The sequence below is a fragment of the Polyodon spathula genome, chromosome 13, assembly GCF_017654505.1.
Source record: "Polyodon spathula isolate WHYD16114869_AA chromosome 13, ASM1765450v1, whole genome shotgun sequence".
Lineage (NCBI taxonomy): Eukaryota > Metazoa > Chordata > Actinopteri > Acipenseriformes > Polyodontidae > Polyodon > Polyodon spathula.
In genome coordinates, this window is record NC_054546.1 from 1,179,375 (window position 1) to 1,197,436 (window position 18,062).

Sequence of the window (18,062 nt, forward strand, 5' to 3'; positions counted from 1 at the left end):
TCAAGACCTGCACTTTGAAAAACAATAGATGTCACTATTAATAGAAGTCACTGGCATAAGCACCACCTTTACCACCTACAAAGCTGAAAGACTGACAAGCAGTTTGGAATGCACCTAGGGCACGCTGACCTGTAATACAATGTACTGTCGATTCATGATTCAAGACTGTGGCCTTGGACTACAATTTATTAAACATGACAGACCAGGCTGAATAGTTTTCTAAGCAACAGATGCAAGCAAGCATTCACTGCACACCATACTTGGGTAACCAACATCGCTCCTGGTAATGTGACATGTGAGCTACTTGATATAAACAGCACATGCTGTGGTTCAATCTTTAGTTGAAAGTCACAGAAGATGAAAGAGGCTCTTGCAATGCCTTTTGAATTCTGAAATCTCAAGTGAGCACTTTCTTCAGTGTATACTGCTTTGATTAAGTTTCAAAATTACTTTATTTTTCTTTGACTCGAAATGCTGTGGGAAATGCTTGTGAAACACCGCGAGTATCTGGAAAGACAAAGGGAAACTTTCAAATTCAGAATAAAAAAACTGACTGCAAAGCAAGAGGACATATTGGTAAGTGAAATATAACTTATTAAAAATGACAGCAATGCAAGTCCTGCTCTAAAGCTGGTCAGATACAGGACAATGCTAATTGTTTTTACATGTGTAGAAATACACTTCATAAACATTTGGAAAAACTGTTGGGTTCAGCCTGAAAGCAAAGCCGTCCTGAAATGTACCTTTTTTTCCATTTGTGCAGAAGAAATCCACGGTTATGAGAGAAACCATCTCAAAGAAGTATGAAGACATTGTAAAGGTGCTGGAAGAGGATTTGAAAGTGACCCTGGACCAACTTGAAGCAGAGGCCAAAGCGGCTGTTCATACCATTGACTGTCGTATAGAAAAATGCCACCTGCTAGCCCAAGATATTGAACAAGAGTTAGCAGAGCTCAGCCTTCAACAGCAGCAGAACAAACAGCAAACCTACACAAAGGTATAGAGCACTTGATATTAGAAAGGGGGGTAGCTCTATTAACATGCCTGGTCATTTACAATGAGACCCTGTTCTCTGAAGGAGAGAGAGCAGAAACAACAGAAGGGCCGGCCGTGTGTTAAAAAGCACAAGTTGCTATTTATGATTATTCTGCAGCGTTGGAGAAGAAAAGCAATTCTGCAGCAACTTCCATGTTGATTCCATAGCCTTGTATCTATCATTAATTACGGGTAAATTACATTGCCGTCAGCTACAATGGGGGAATGCAGTATTCCATTTTGGAACTAGCGATTCAAACCTTTACTTTTTGTGTACTATTTGTGAACAGTAGTGTTTAAGGTATTAGTTGCTTTGTATTTATGATCCAAATACCTAAAATGCGATTAACTTATTTTCTCTTCTACAGAATGCAAAGACTGAAGAGAGGTATGTACTGCATTAGTTTTGAAACTGCACAATATATTCACAACACTAGTATAGAAAAGTTTCTTGAAACATGTCATGAACTTTAGTTAGTTCATTACAGCAGTTAATGATGTTTCTGTATGTTGCTCCACTAGGAGTTAAACCATTACTTCCTACACCCTGTTAAATAGACATGAAATAAAAGTTCTGTATTAACTGCCATATAAATATACTGTATTTCAATAGTAAATGTGACTTCTTATTCAGTAGATTCTAGTTTGAAACCTGCAGTTTATTAACAGAGTGCTTTTTCTGTATTTTTCATCAGAGTTATAGAAGTCATGAACATCAGCAATCCTGATTTGGTTCAGCTGGACAACTTCAAGTCCAATCAGCTGCTGAGCCTTATCAATAATTTACAGCTGTTCATCCGCGCTCAGATCCCAGTAACTAGAAAAGTCTTCCAGAGCTGTAAGTTGATTAGGGGGGGCACTTGAAATGCTTCTGAAAAAGACTCCTCAATACTGATTTTTTTCTGAAGGGGAGGGTGGTGAAGCACATTGGTAAAGGGTTGGATTGTGCAGCACTGATATGCTTACTCACCTTACTACAGCTTTCAGGAGTAGCGGACTTTCTTTTTGAAATTGCATTACTTCCTTTTTTTCTCTTCACCAAAGATGCCACCAAAGTTGTGCTGGACCCTGAGACTGCCCATCCCAAGCTGGTCATTTCCCCTGATGGCATTTCGGCCACCTTCTCAGACGAGTGGCAGGAGTTCCCTGACAGCCCGGTGCGCTTTGACACCACTCTGAACGTTATCAGCACAGAGGGCTTCTCAGACGGAAGGCACTATTGGGAGGTAGATGTAGGAGGCAAGACCTACTGGGAACTGGGGGTCACATACCCTAGCATCTCCCGGAAAGGCAGAGAGGAAGACTGCTGGCTGGGCAGGAGTGGGGTATCGTGGTGCGTGGAGTACTTCAATGGGGAGTACACAGCCTGGCACGATGGGCAACCCTACCCGCTGCCCATCAGCAAGGTCTTTAAGAGGATCGGGGTGTATGTCAGCTACCCGGCCGGGGTCATCTCCTTCCACGGGGCTGACAGCATGATGCAGCTGTTCACATTCTGTGCTGGCACCTTCACGGATATCCTTTACCCAGCTGTGTGTCCCGGGCATGACAACGAAGGCACCAACCGCAAAGCGATTCAGATCTGCAGCTCTCTGAAAACATGAGCAGGACTTGGCATGAATAAGAAGGAAGGCAATGCAATTCAAACGGTTGCAAAGACATCAAGATATGGAATGGTAAAAACATCCAAACAGAGACTGTATAAGCTTCCCTGTATGGGACAAATGGCAGGCCCTGCAGAACCAGCTGGTTAAGGCATGCTTCCCCATGTTAAGTACTTCAGTGATAAATGGTAAAGGAATGCACAATGCAACTGTCAACTGGTCACACGAAATCTCTGAGAAACATTATTGTCTGTTGTTTTTCTGTTTGTATTATATATATATATATATATATATATATATATATATATAGTTATATTATATAGTATATAATTATTATGCAAGTGAAGAAACACAGTTATACAAGTGAATAAATAACAACAAATGTTAAATACAAGACATGGTCTGGTCATTTCAATTATAAAGAAATACTGTTGGTGACAACACCCCTCATCTGTCATTGGATATGTATGGAGTAAATTATAATACAACTATGGACAAAGCATTAGGTAATCATTTGTATTTATTTCAAAAATTTGGGTATTCACAAGTTACATTTCACAGTCTGTAACTCAAGTCAAAGTGAAATTAGCACTGCAGACTGTGTACATACAAGTTAATATTGGACTTGTGTAAAGTACTGATTGCAATCATAGTTTTTCAGTTAGAAGGACTCCATATTTGATTATTATAAACATGGAGAACATCTTTTATTTAATACACTTCTGTCATAATAATCTTCCAAAATTAAAAACAAACATCTCTGTAAGCTGTCTGAAATAAAATTGAACACAGTTTTGAATACACAAGTAACTTTAGCAGTACCCAAGGGATTCATTCAGTTTTGCCACCTCTCCAGTTCCGTGAAATGTCTGGTCTTATTCAGTTTCCTTGTTTCAGCTGGTTTGGGTTGAAGTGTATGTAAAAGGAATAATATTTATGAGTGCTGGGTTGGCTGAAGAATAGAAGTATGAACTATTGGTACACTACCAGTGCTGACCCTCCACTGTTTCTTTGTCATTTTTATTGTAATAATGTGTTTAAGCATTTTATTGATCAAATGAATATTTAAAAACTAAATAAGGTAAATTGGGTCCATCTCCCCATTATATAACATTTTACACATAAGAAAAACTTTCTGAAAACTGACAAAAAAGGCAGTGTTTGTGGCTGAGGTTTTGATGAACAGCCATGGGTAGGAATCATAAAGCACCAATCAGCAACACTAAAAGAACATTAAGGGACATTGTGGTCTATTTTAAACAGCTCTAGATTGTGACTGATCTTACTAGTGGTACTTAGAAACACCTCTGTTTAGATCATTAAGAGAGACCCCTACAGCTCTGGCCAAAAGTTTTGCATCAGCAAGAATTTTAGGATTGAGACATAATTAAAAAAAACAAGAAAAAAACAAGATGAACATAATTTCGATCTTTTATTTAAGATCATGTAATCAAAGGAACTACAACATGATATATCAAAAGTCTACTGGAAGTCATAATAGTAGTCAAGTATTTTATATAAAATTTTGAAATATAAATGTGCCAGTTTTTCGTTAAGTATATGTAAAACCACAAAGAGGTATGTAATTCAATATGTTAACATAACATTATTCAGCAGGTTCCATTTGACTTTATGAAGCAAAATCAGTTAATTCTAGAAGGTGATGCAAAACTTTTGTCCAGGACTCTGCACAAGGTTTGTGTTTTACAGGCTGTCAAGCTCAAATTCAAGTGGGCTTGTTTTTGAAGGAAGTTTACTAAATACATATTTTTTTTTTTTTTTTTTTTTTTTTAATTAAACGGAAACAAATTTAAAACAAATACCATTTAAAAAATTGACAGTTCAACCTTCAAAGTTTATTATTATGATTGCGAATATACTGATCGTGACTGAAAACAGAACAAAATGTTAGGGATTAAGACTGAATATTGTGCAATATTGTAAATATCAGGGTTCATGAACCGAGTCAACAGAAACAGAGGCATGAATAATTAAACATGGCATGAGGAATTAACATGTTACTGTACAGAAAACAAATTACTACTTGCTCCCTGAAAAACAAAATATACTGATGCTAAAAAATCTCTCTTACTTGCTGTAAGGTTTGGCAGCTGAAATAATAAAGTAATTATTTTTGAATTCAGCCCTCTTAATTCCTCATAATTTAAAAACATTAAGGTTCCCCTTTCCCTTCCCTCCCTTCCCAACAAATTCACGGTTTATTCTGCACTAATTCATCCCCTCTTGCCCACCAGGGGATTGTGAGAAGTGGTAATTCATGCACGAAGAAGTATATATATCAATATTGTGTCGTGATGCTTAAACTGGCTGAATCCCATTTAACTGGGAAATGATTCTAAAAATGCTACCTGTCTGCAAAGGTCAATGTGACAAGTTTCAAGGGCAACAGACTATTTTGCACTTTACGTGCCACTGAAGAAGCTGAGCTGTATTATAATCTCCCTGAATGTGCGACCAACTAATGGTCAACTTCAGCATTAGCTAAAGTAGAGTTCTTTCGTGAGCATGGACACCACACAGGGTATCTGCTTCTTCTCACTGAAGCGAGGGTCTTCAGACCATGATTCGAAGCTGGTAGCCACCATGTAGTTGACTCTGGTTAGAATCTGCAGGATCTCCAGCTGGTTCCCGTATTCACTCAAGACGTTGCAGAGGGCCTGGACAAACCAGGAGCCCTGTCCCGGGTTCCTCCAGGAGTAGTAGCCTGGAATGAACCCACAGATCTATCAGCACAGGACATGGCAATTCGAATGCCTGGTACACTCTCACACAGTTATATCAGGACAGGACACGACGAATTCGAATGCCTGGTACACACTCAACTCCATCCTACACTGGCATTTCTAAATACAAGACTTTTTAAAATCAGTAATAAAGGCCTCCCTCATAGTTATTTTTTTCTGTAAGTTGCCCAGTAACATTATGAGACACAAAAATAAAAACACAAAAAAACACATAAATGTAGCTTCCAGACTGCAATAACGGAGAAGCATGAAGAATGTAAATGTTTACCTCTGAATGCACAGATATTGTGGTTCAGTTGGTGTTATATTATTAATACTGTTTGAAGTTAACCCTGGGATTACCTGGCACTGTGGAATATGCAAAAAGAAAGTCGGCTTCAACTGGAATTTTGTGCTGAGGGTTGGCATCTGTTTCCAAGGATTCATTTGGAGGTCCGGAATCAGTCTGAATGCCATTATCAAATTCAGAGCCCCTGCATGCCTGAATGCAAAACACATACATTCATTAGTGTATATAATAATAATAATAATAATAATAATAATAATAATAATATTATAATATTATTGTTATACGCTTGCCATGCCACTACATCTTTCTGAGCCAAACTCGTATTGTTTTTCACTGTAACATGCAAATTGAATTTCTACGTTTACTTGATCAATTTGGACTCAACAGTTGTTCATATATTTTTATATTATATATATATATATATATATATATATATATATATATATATATATATATATATATATATATTATATATAATATATATATATATATATATCTATATAAATGTCAGTACCTGCAACTGTCTCAGAATTAATAAAATATAATAAATCGGTATCCTGTACAGAAAAATTACAAACCAGAACCAGTTTAAAAAAACAAAATCCCTACACACTTAAAAAAGTTTGGAAATTCCCCTACACCCACAGAATTTTACTGAAACAAAACACACAACACACAACACTGCACATCCTTCTTCATTCTTCTGTTTCCAGGTGGTAAAAAAACAAAAAAGACAATGTCTGTATTGTTCTTTTAATACTTGACAATGGTAACATGAAGCAAGAACTCAAAGGCGACTAGCAAAGGCTTAAAATAGCTGTATTGCATGTGAAATATGTGGTACACACAGTGCATACCGTAGATCTAACAAGATAAAGCATATACAGTTATTGGACTAGTCAGATCTCATTTGGATTGAGACTTTTAAAAAAAACTATTTGGGTTCAATTTTTGAAGGAAACTATGGCATCTATATATTAAATGACTCTAGAGGGGTGCTAGGTGTAATTTCTAAAAGTCGATCCCGTTCGTGGCAGAAATGTACCTGAATGAAGAAGAGTTTGGGTTTGCCCACAAGACTCTTGCACATGTCTCCTCTGAACAGGGAGGTCACAGTCTTGATTGGCATTGCTCCATCCGTGCCATAGATCATGCCTTCCTCGCCATGGCTTAAAAGGATGCAGGCAAAGCATGAACTGTCACTGTGGTCTTCCTCCGAGGCTAGAGATTTAGAAATAAACCATTTCAAACCACTGTACTTCCTTACTCACTTGATAAAATAGCTCGCTCTATGTACTTTGGCAGTTATTTTGATCTGTCACTTTTTAGTTTAACTGAATACACTCCTTTTTTTTCTTAAAGTAAGCATTAATACTAGAATTAATGATCCTGTACTGGTGTCAGCAGACACTTTAAAGAAGAGGTACTATTTTAATGTCTGTTCTCAGCAGTTAAAAACAAACTCAAAGTGCCGTTATTTGATGGACGTAGCGTCTGTTTAATCTCTATCTTTAATGCTTGTTCTACTCTTGTCTCGAATCTGATTTAGAGTTACATGCACACCTTATGCAACAGCTTTGCAAACCAGGTGTCCACACTGTCCTATACACTTACTCTCTCTCCACTCCCTGACTCCCAGTATTCTCTGTAGCAGTGTTTCATTGGATCGCATTACACCTCAAAGGATGCATCCCAACCCAAGCATTAGCCACTGATCTACGGTTTTAAACATCAAGCCATGTTTTCTACATAATAACCCTCTTCTACATTTCCAACAACAGATTAGGAAGTAGCAAAGTAGTAAGAGTGTGCTGACCATCTCTGAGCAGCTTCTCCATGTTTTGACACGTCTGGTCGTTGTAAATACAAACTTTAAAGCCCAATGTTTTAAAACACTTAAACAGTTCTCCAGCATCCCTGTCTGTGCCGTTCCGTACTGTCATGCCTACAGAAAGAGAGAGAAAAAAAAAACTAATGCTACAGAAACTCTGCAGAGCTTATCCTGTGGGGCTGCATTTACAGAGATGTGAGAAAGTTGTCACATATTGCTTCTTTTCACATTATTTTATTATTTTTTTTAAAGAACATAGAACATATACCTTTTAGTTATAACTGCTGTATGAGTTTAGATTTTATGATTGATGTGTGCCTGGAAAAAATTATGCTGCATCTTAATGGGATAAGCAATATGAACAGTTAAATAAATACATAAATCCTTTATAAATAAAGGGATCTTCAAGGAAATAGATACAGTGCCCACGATCCTCAGTGAGCCAGAATCAGTGTAGCTGCAGAGCTGACAGTACCGGTTTTCCTTGGCCATGCATTATTGTAAGTGACGAGTACAGGGTGCAGCAGGTGTACAAGGGATTTGGGTATGCTGAGCTTAAACACTTGAATGGCAGGGAGATTCCGCTTGTCATATAACAACAGACATTGTGCAGCTGAAAGCGGTCATACCTGTTTTCACATGAAAGTTTTTGTTGTTGATAATGATGCACTTCCCAAGCCTCTTGTAGTTCATCTTATACTGGAAGGCCCGTGAAACAATTCTGTTATGACTGTCAGAAGAGGGGTCCTGCTCCAGACCTTGGCCATCCTTTTTCTTACTGTTGAAGACAACAAAACACACATGGGCACTTCAGCAGAAAGATCTTGTAAAAACAGCATCAGCGCATATTACACAAGCAAAACAGAAAGCGATTGTGACAGGAAAGAACAGCTAGTCCACCTGTCCAGCTGATTATTCACTGAGTACTGTTTTCATCTACCTTGTAACCAGCCTTCACATCAATCTTCACATATCTACAGGAAGAAGCCCAGAATGACAATTATTGACATCCAACGTGCAATTCTTACAGCTCACTGCAGGGTATAGACCTTCAAAACGGGATGCAGGTTGAGCAAAGGGGAAGGTTAAGTTTGAGGCTGCAGTATATTTCACAGAAAGAAACTATGACATTCTCAATTAACACTCATTACCAACTAGAAGCCCTTGTAACAAACTCATTGTTGAAGCTCAGAGTGAACTTTGCATGGACTAAACGTTGCATGTGTTTGTCCTGTGGCTTTGTGGGCTGGAATTATGTTGATCAGTTGTTGTGAAATAACTGTTTGGAGTTATGGATTGCGCTGACTGGAAAAGTTATTTCTTTTATTAGTCCCTTATTCCCCAAACATGTACCTCCACAGAGATCTTGCCATTGTGCTGCTTGGCAAACAGTCAATGGGCTGAAAGTTTAAAGTTTAAAGCAACGCTTAAAGTTGCTTTAAAGCAACGCTTAAAGTTGCTTTGCAATGTCTGAATGAATGCACTGCTAAACTACAGTTACTGGTATCACTGTGTACAGTACTACAAAATAAAACACCTTTGGAGATTTGATCACCGGTATTATGCTATTTTAAAAATGAGTCACCCAAGACTCATAAATGTGCTCAAAATAGTATGCATATTGACAATAGTATTGACTGGTATAATTGCACAGATATTGAAAAAACACCAGGGAAGCAATAACCTGTCTAAGTTGTCTAAATTAACTTTACTGCTCTTGTAGTTTAAATGCACCCAACGTTTCTGGAAAGACACGCAGGGCGCATTACAAAACCCTTTCGGACTCAGTCCTCCCTCGTGGGGGTGGATTAATGGGGGGCTTGTTCTGAAGAATGCATTATTCTAGGGTATTCATGTAGCACACGTGGCTTACCTACCTGTACAGTGTGTTGCCTCTTTTTGACCTCTACTATTGTATTGCAGAAATGCAGATAGAATTACTCTTCTAACTATTGCACACCACTATATATTATAAACCACAGAATGAAAATAGTGTTTAAGATATAAATTGGTTATCTGATCATCAGTTACCATCATCATGTACATATTATTTAAGTAATTTCCTTCAAACACAATCATAGATAATAGTAGTTGTTGGCCCTATTCTTTACTGTAAGCACTTTCATTAATCTTGTAATTATACATGGCACAACAGAATTCCACTTAAATCTCAAAGTGAACAGTTCTGCATCTCTCAGAGGATTACACAGTGATGCATTTCATGTCACTCTGTCCTGTTAGTGAAAGCTTAAAAACCAAACTTGACTGAGAGAAGTAAAGAATGCAGCTGTGACCCAAACAGGCAACATCTCAACGTGTGTTGTCTCTGTCAGGAAGAATCCTGAAATGTCACATGATTTTAATATGTGGGCAATGTGTCAGACTGGGCAATGTCAAGGACATGTTTAGCTTGTAGTGTTCATATAACCTTCCAAATATCAAGTCAAAAGCTCAAATGTTCTCTGAGATGTTTGGTGTTGACAGTATGACTTGAAGATAGAATACAGTGTGCACTGAATGTGAAGAACACATCTCAATGTGTTTGGCCTATAGCCTTTAGCCTATAGTCTCATGACCACATGGCAGCTGTATTAGGTTACAGAGAAACTTACCCTTAACACTTTGCCAGAGGAGTTTCACAACACTGACAAAATGAAGAACAGCTGTGCTAAAGTGTGAAGAAGAGGCAGATTTACTGGCACATATAAGAACTTTCCTACCAAATTTACAAGAAACACACAATCCAAATCAGGACAGACTAGTACACGGTACTGTAGGATTTAAAGAGATACAGCATTGGTGCCAGATAACATTAGTCATGTGACATCATCAAACTACACAAACATCATGCTAAATGAAAATGTTTAAAAGAAACACACATACCTGGGCTCCTCATTCAGTGGTACTCCACTCTGCATCTGAAAAGTTGTTTATTTTATTTTTTAAAGAACTTTACCCTTTATAGTTGTGCTAGGAGCCTAACATGCTCAATGCTACTCTATAAAGAGTAAAGCATGCTGGTGTACACTCAGGCCATGCATACCCCTGAGTCAGCAAGTGAATCACGCTGGACTGTTCTAAAGGGCTATTCAAACACAAAGTGCCTGTGACCTGCCATCCTGCTGAGGTCATCCAGGCCTCTGACCCCTCTGCTGACGAGCACAGAATCGGGTGGCATAGGGAACCTTTATATATACACACACACACACACACACACACACACACACACACACACACACATATATACACACACACACACACACACACACACACACACACACACATATACACACACACACACACACACACACACACACACACACATATATATATACACACACACACACACATATATATACACACACACACACACACACACACACACACACACACACACACACACATATATATATATATATATGCAAAATATATGCTGTATACATTTCAACTTGAGTAACCAACTGAGCAGACCGGAATGACAGACTTCCTCTTCTCTAAACATCTACAGGTGTACACCCAAGAGGTGAGTCCATTGCACCTCACTCATGATTGCAGAACGGTAGATCTGTCTCCCTTCATGCTGTCAGATGGTAGCTTAACCAATATAAGACTTGTGTGTTGAAAGCACAAGCCTATAATACTGCACAAATCTTGAGGTTGCTTCAACCAATCGGAGCACAGATAACCATACATTTATTACACAACCCAAATCAAGTACCCTCAGCCATCAGCTAATAGGTCATCATAGCCATGCAGGTACACTGCTAATAGGTCATCATAGCCATGCAGGCACACTGCTAATAGGTCATCATAGCCATGCAGCTAATAGGTCATCATAGCCATGCACACTGCTAATAGGTCATCATAGCCATGCAGGTACACTGCTAATAGGTCATCATAGCCATGCAGGTACACTGCTAATAGGTCATCATAGCCATGCAGGTACACTGCTAATAGGTCATCATAGCCATGCAGGCCATGCACACTGCTAATAGGTCATCATAGCCATGCAGGTACACTGCTAATAGGTCATCATAGCCATGCAGGTACACTGCTAATAGGTCATCATAGCCATGCAGGTACACTGCTAATAGGTCATCATAGCCATGCAGGTACACTGCTAATAGGTCATCATAGCCATGCAGGTACACTGCTAATAGGTCATCATAGCCATGCAGGTACACTGCTAATAGGTCATCATAGCCATGCAGGCACACTGCTAATAGGTCATCATAGCCATGCAGGCACACTGCTAATAGGTCATCATAGCCATGCAGGTACACTGCTAATAGGTCATCATAGCCATGCAGGTACACTGCTAATAGGTCATCATAGCCATGCAGGTACACTGCTAATAGGTCATCATAGCCATGCAGGTACACTGCTAATAGGTCATCATAGCCATGCAGGTACACTGCTATCATAGCCATGCAGGTACACTGCTAATAGGTCATCATAGCCATGCAGGTACACTGCTAATAGGTCATCATAGCCATGCAGGTACACTGCTAATAGGTCATCATAGCCATGCAGGTACACTGCTAATAGGTCATCATAGCCATGCAGGCACACTGCTAATAGGTCATCATAGCCATGCAGGCACACTGCTAATAGGTCATCATAGCCATGCAGGCACACTGCTAATAGGTCATCATAGCCATGCAGGTACACTGCTAATAGGTCATCATAGCCATGCAGGTACACTGCTAATAGGTCATCATAGCCATGCAGGCACACTGCTAATAGGTCATCATAGCCATGCAGGTACACTGCTAATAGGTCATCATAGCCATGCAGGTACACTGCTAATAGGTCATCATAGCCATGCAGGTACACTGCTAATAGGTCATCATAGCCATGCAGGCACACTGCTAATAGGTCATCATAGCCATGCAGGCACACTGCTAATAGGTCATCATAGCCATGCAGGTACACTGCTAATAGGTCATCATAGCCATGCAGGTACACTGCTAATAGGTCATCATAGCCATGCAGGTACACTGCTAATAGGTCATCATAGCCATGCAGGTACACTGCTAATAGGTCATCATAGCCATGCAGGTACACTGCTAATAGGTCATCATAGCCATGCAGGTACACTGCTAATAGGTCATCATAGCCATGCAGGTACACTGCTAATAGGTCATCATAGCCATACAGGTACACTGCTAATAGGTCATCATAGCCATACAGGTACACTGCTAATAGGTCATCATAGCCATACAGGTACACTGCTAATAGGTAACCTTGAGCTGTGACTTGATTATTCCATATAAATATTTAATATTAGTCTTCCATATCAGAGCCATTGTCAGCTTTTGAAAGTAAGCCTAATTTTACTTCGACAAGGAAACAGCAAATTTAAAACACCACTACATTTTTTTTTTTAAATGCCACTTTAATCACGTCAACATTTGGTGCCAGTAAATGCACAGATTGTTTTACTTCCCATAATCATTTTGTCATGAAAGGTGCTGTAGTATTTTTATATACTATAATACAGACAGAAATACATAGTGTAGCATCAGTAAATGTTGGCTTTACACTGGTGTTATTTGTCACTTTGGCAAGGGAAATTCTAAAAAATTAACCCAGCACATCAGCTACACTCCCTTAAAGTAAAGGTGCAGTTTCTCCTTTACAGATCAGTATCTGCTGCGTAGATTGCAACATCTGCTTTATTTTAACCAGCAGAGCAGTAGTTTATTCCTTTGTGAACTATTGTATAAGCACCCACAACCCCACAACAAAATGATCTCTTTTGTAAACAGTCAGTCAGGTAATTTAGGTATGTATCAGACACTATGTATCTATCTAAGAGAGCAATGATAGCACACTTAATCTAGAATTCCATTAATCTGCCACAGACTACTCCCTTTTGTGGTGTACTGCAGCTCAAATATTCCTTTTCCTACAGAGATTCTAACATTTTGTAAGCATGTCCTCTATAGATAGATAAGACAGTTTTGAACATTGATCAGCAAGGTACAGGGTTAGGGCTATCTTACCCTGAGCCCTTTAAATGCATTCCCATCACTGACCAACTGACCAGTGTGCACAGGCAGCTATCATATGATTTGCTGGAATTTATTGCAAGACAGAAACATGTCTATAAACAAAAACGTACATCTAAAAAAAAAAAAAAAAAAAACTGATAAAAAAAAAAAAAAACGAGAGCTTTCAGTAATCATGAAAACAAGCTGGACCTGACTTCCACCACAGTGAGTGTAACAATGTGAGTGTGACAAGCAAGCGCACACTCCAGATATTCCATACCGTATACCTCGCCCACGACAAGACAATCCCATGTGGGGAATCACTGCTGCTGTTTGTAAGTGCAGTGAGAACACAGGTTACAGCAATAGAGGGAGTCACAGGGTATTCCACTGAAGTCTTTGTGGCTTCACAAATTCTACCAAACTTCATGCCACAAAACGAGCAAAAACTCTTATACTTGCGCTGCTTTCACAACTGACTGGACAAGGCCTGTGCGGCGACAATGGACCGCGGATTACTCACACAGCGTTTTTTTTTTTTTTTTAATGAAGAACGTCAATGCATTTAGATAATACATTACTGCAGAAAGTCACCCATGATGACCTGTATAAATGTTACAGTTTGAAAGTGTATTTATTACCATTACCTGACCTTTTCGTTGTTACACAAGTGTTACTGTGTTACAGTGTGATATTTGTTGTTTTTAGGTATATGCTTGTGTACCGCTACAGTGTGATATTTGTTGTTTTTAGGTATATGCTTGTGTACCGCTACAGTGTGATATTTATTGTTTTTAGGTATATGCTTGTGTACAGCTACAGTGTGATATTTGTTGTTTTTAGGTATATGCTTATGTACCGCTACAGTGTGATATTTATTGTTTTAGGTATATGCCTGTGTACAGCTACAGTGTGATATTTGCTCTAAAAGGTCAGTAACCGTGTAGGGCCTAGGCAATACCAATGTCCAATCCTGACAAAAATCAAATCAACTGCTTACACCAAGAACCTGTGTGGCATAACATTACCTGTTGAAACCCACAAGCAGCCCTTTGGTATGTGTGTGAGAGAAAACTACAGCATTCAATTACAATGCCATTCTATATTCACTGTGGATGCATTTCTGGATACCCCAAATAGAACTGCTTTGAAATTCCACTGGATGTACAGTGTACTGCTTTGATGTACACTTGTAGATAGATCTAAGCATTATTACAAAAATACACAGTACTTTCTCAATTATACATCTTGGGATAGTGTTTGTGGGCTCTAGACCGAAGATTTGGGATTAAATAATATGCTAAAGTATTTCAACAACAGGAAACAGATATTTCATGTCATTAAAACTCCATGCGAGTGATGTCAGACAATACTAAATTGCTTTTCTCTGAACAATTTTTGAAACCATGACAAGTAATGAAAATGAGTCGTTTAATGACTTGGACATTTTGAGGTTGAAGCAGTTTCTTGGAGAGTGTGCATGTGTCAGGGACAAATCTAGCCTATTACTAATTCTACTCATGTAGTTTGACGAAAATGTGAACTCAAAGGTGTACGGTAATTGCTAATAATGTATGACAAGTCTACAGCACCACCTAGTGGGAAAAGTGTTAATACCAAGATCTTGAGTACTGTAAATTCACATCAGCCACGTGTTTTTGAAAAGGGCTTTATGGTTGCTATTTGGAATACAGTACTAGCATGCCATTTTAAAAAGGTTTAAGCTCCGAGGCCTTCTTAAAAAAAAAAAAAAAAAAAAAGAAAAAAACGATTTTGTTTTACCTCTGCTCTTATTAAACTCAAGAAAAATAGGATGAGCAGTTTATTTTCATCACATATTTTACCAGGCAACGCAAATACAATAGGATTGGCGCCTATTTTAGTATTCTATTACACCCTCAAAACATAATAGATCTAAATTAAATTTAACTAATTCAGTCTTTATCAGTGTCTTCAATCGTGAAATGAATTTTTAATCGCGCACGTGGACACTCCACCCGCTCTAATACAACAAGCCCAGAGAGTTATCAGCTTTGAATAAACAAAGGGTGTTATTCACACGTTTTTTCTTTTCTGGCTAAACGGTCAATGTAGTACAAGCTAGATAAGTTCATCGACACCTCTTTCAACTTAGGCCTTTCTGTTAAAGGGAGTCTGTTGAGGTACGTTGTAAACCACAGCCTGTCCAACCAGTTTTACTGAAGTCTTGCACCAGCAAACACGTGTTTCTGGTTCTACTTTCCTGTTCCTTCATCTGCTTTCCGTTTTGGAGATGAAACGTCACAAAAATTGGGCTACAACCGTAGAAAAACGCCCCTGTGCCACAGACGGCACAGTATACCGCAGTTGCCGGTGCAGCTGAAGTGTAAGAGCAATACTTTTTATTCCAGCAGGGTGCGCCAGAGAGCTTTTAGGAATTGAATTACCTGTACCCAGTTTTTCATTTACAATATGATTTCTGTTTAGGGTTAGTTTAATACTGTATTGCCCCTCCTTCTCTTGGGTACTGTATTAACAAACACAGGCTACTGAATTTGCTGACAGACAACGAGAAAACCAAAGCAAAACAATCTATATATATATAAAAAAAAACTTCTGCTGCCCATGTCAAACGTGGTTTGAGTTGCAATGTTGTTTGTTGGCTGCTAATTCTACTTTTAAAACAGGGCTGTGGGTGCCATCAGTATCACCCCATGTCTGTCCATGCACCTAGTCGACTGTTGACAGTACTTCAGTGAAGTGAAACTTCAGGCATGTCAAGGCTCACTTACTTTCCAAACAGAGAGAACCTTCCTTTTCTGTCCGGCTTCGCATCGGTTGTATCTCCCATTGGTTCGACCTCCTCCTCTCTATGGGGAGCAGAAGACTCATCCGCCATCTGCATTGAGAAATGTGCCGTGAGGGGTTCTAATAATACATTGAGAAATGTCCTGTAAAACACAGGTTTCTAATCTCATAATGCATTGAGAAACGTGCTGTAAAACACAGGTTTCTAATATAATGCATTGAGAAGTGTGCTGTAAAACACAGGTTTCTAATGTAATGAATTGAGAAATATGCTGTAAAACACAGGTTGCTAATCTAATAATACATTGAGAAATGTGCTGTAAAACACAGGTTTCTAATCAAATGAATTGAGAAATATGCTGTAAAACACAGGTTTCTAATCAAATACATTGAGAAATGTGCTGTAAAACACAGGTTGCTAATCTAATAATACATTGAGAAATGTGCTGTAAATCTGTTGTATCGAAACTAGGACTGAAGGAGGTATCTCTAACTGCAGTAAAGTGTTTACAGCCATAATAGCATCTACAAATAGGCAGTGACTGATATTAAGCATGACAAGTACTGTACATCAGAAACTACTAAATGACACACGGTGTAAAATTTTAATATATTTTACTCCGTCCACGCCTTTATTCTAATCGCTTCTCCTTCTTGTACATTTATAAACACGTAGTGTTCCATTTTGAAATTGGATTATTTAATTACCGATTCCTTTCAAAAAGTCTTTTCCCTTCTAGAAATACGTGTTTTACAGTAAATACCGCAATTTTCGGTAGTAATTTGCTGTAAAGTGCTTTATACTGTAGTGTACTGCAGTCTGTTTTACTCTTAAAGTGAGCTATGGTTTACCAGATTAAATGCAGTGTTCTTGCTGTTGCATTTTTGATTGCAATAAACTATACCGGTCCTATTTCATAAATGTGGAACATATCGTAGGTATTCAGCAATATAAAATGCCTTTATACTAGTAAATATACATCAGTAAATATGCAGTTAACTAGCTACACAGTCGGATTCACAAATATTCTACAGCCAGGTACTGTATAGTTTTACAAGTGAAAAAAAAAAAAAAAAAAAACCAAACAAACAAAAACAAATCAGAAACAAAATAACATTAGATATTTCAAATCACTTACTTTCTCTCTTAGTTTGTCTTTGAGTTTTAGTTCAACTCAAGTACCGGTGTCTCTAACAAACTTTTATTTCAAATGCTCTTTCGATTTCAGCCAAGGGCCAGTCACAGTGAAACGAACAGGAAGAAAACGAAAACATAGAATGCACTAAACTTCCTTACTGTAGAGCCTCAGAGTTTAAAGCGACAGGCACACACTTGTATTAGATATATCTGTTTTCTTCCCACCTATTAACAAACCTCGTTTGTACTGGACTATGTTTGAGTTATTTTGAAAGTAAAAGTATTACAAATTGAAATAATAATAAATTCAACTGAATGCTTCACAGTGTGGATCTTGTCATAGAATAATACCGGTACAATCAAAGCCGTCTGGAACACCAAACAACGAATTTGTACATTTTCGGATACTTAGAAAACATATTGTTGCAATAATGGCTGGATTTTAAAAGCAAGTTTTGAACTTTTTTTTTTTTTTTTTTTTTTTTTTTTTTTTTTTATCAATGCAAAGTTAAATAGTCGATATTCTATTTGTCAAGGAATTTTAAAATCTCAATGGTCACATGTTTACATGTCAAAAACTACGTTTTAATACCATAGGTCGGTCGGCCTATTAATAA

General features: G+C 38.3%; 2 protein-coding genes across 3 annotated transcripts; one reads left to right on the forward strand and one right to left on the reverse strand.

The window, feature by feature from the left end:
* Window positions 1-333: 333 nt before the first annotated feature.
* Window positions 334-2,902, forward strand: LOC121325344 (E3 ubiquitin-protein ligase TRIM39-like). Its single transcript, XM_041267773.1, has 5 exons — window positions 334-576; window positions 764-997; window positions 1,404-1,423; window positions 1,731-1,873; window positions 2,080-2,902. Exons 1-5 carry the CDS (start codon window positions 472-474, stop codon window positions 2,637-2,639), a joined length of 1,062 nt encoding a protein of 353 aa, XP_041123707.1. The 5' UTR covers window positions 334-471; the 3' UTR covers window positions 2,640-2,902.
* A 1,342-nt stretch (window positions 2,903-4,244) lies between these two features.
* On the reverse strand, window positions 4,245-17,644 carry casp7 (caspase 7, apoptosis-related cysteine peptidase). 2 transcript variants are annotated; one of them, XM_041269325.1, is made up of 7 exons: window positions 17,447-17,644; window positions 16,292-16,398; window positions 8,154-8,302; window positions 7,510-7,638; window positions 6,739-6,914; window positions 5,747-5,885; window positions 4,245-5,364 (listed from the first exon to the last, which is right to left on the reverse strand). In XM_041269325.1, exons 2-7 carry the CDS (start codon window positions 16,396-16,398, stop codon window positions 5,138-5,140), a joined length of 927 nt encoding a protein of 308 aa, XP_041125259.1. In that variant the 5' UTR covers window positions 17,447-17,644; the 3' UTR covers window positions 4,245-5,137. The 2 variants fall into 2 exon arrangements, with proteins under 2 accessions (XP_041125259.1, XP_041125260.1); XM_041269326.1 differs by lacking the exons at window positions 16,292-16,398; window positions 17,447-17,644 and adding an exon at window positions 10,408-10,618.
* Window positions 17,645-18,062: the final 418 nt, after the last annotated feature.

What these genes read in the sequence shown, in the direction of transcription:
- LOC121325344 (XM_041267773.1), top strand. Translation starts at nt 472, where the DNA reads ATGCTGTGGGAAATGCTTGTGAAACACCGCGAGTATCTGGAAAGACAA. An exon ending in CAAAGCAAGAGGACATATTG is followed by an intron (nt 577 to 763) that starts GTAAGTGAAATA and finishes CCATTTGTGCAG; the next exon opens with AAGAAATCCACGGTTATGAG. An exon ending in AATGCAAAGACTGAAGAGAG is followed by an intron (nt 1,424 to 1,730) that starts GTATGTACTGCA and finishes ATTTTTCATCAG; the next exon opens with AGTTATAGAAGTCATGAACA.
- casp7 (XM_041269325.1), bottom strand. Translation starts at nt 16,398, where the DNA reads ATGGCGGATGAGTCTTCTGCTCCCCATAGAGAGGAGGAGGTCGAACCA. An exon ending in CCAAACTCTTCTTCATTCAG is followed by an intron (nt 5,886 to 6,738) that starts GTACATTTCTGC and finishes TTTTGCATTCAG; the next exon opens with GCATGCAGGGGCTCTGAATT. An exon ending in TGCATATTCCACAGTGCCAG is followed by an intron (nt 5,365 to 5,746) that starts GTAATCCCAGGG and finishes GGTTCATTCCAG; the next exon opens with GCTACTACTCCTGGAGGAAC.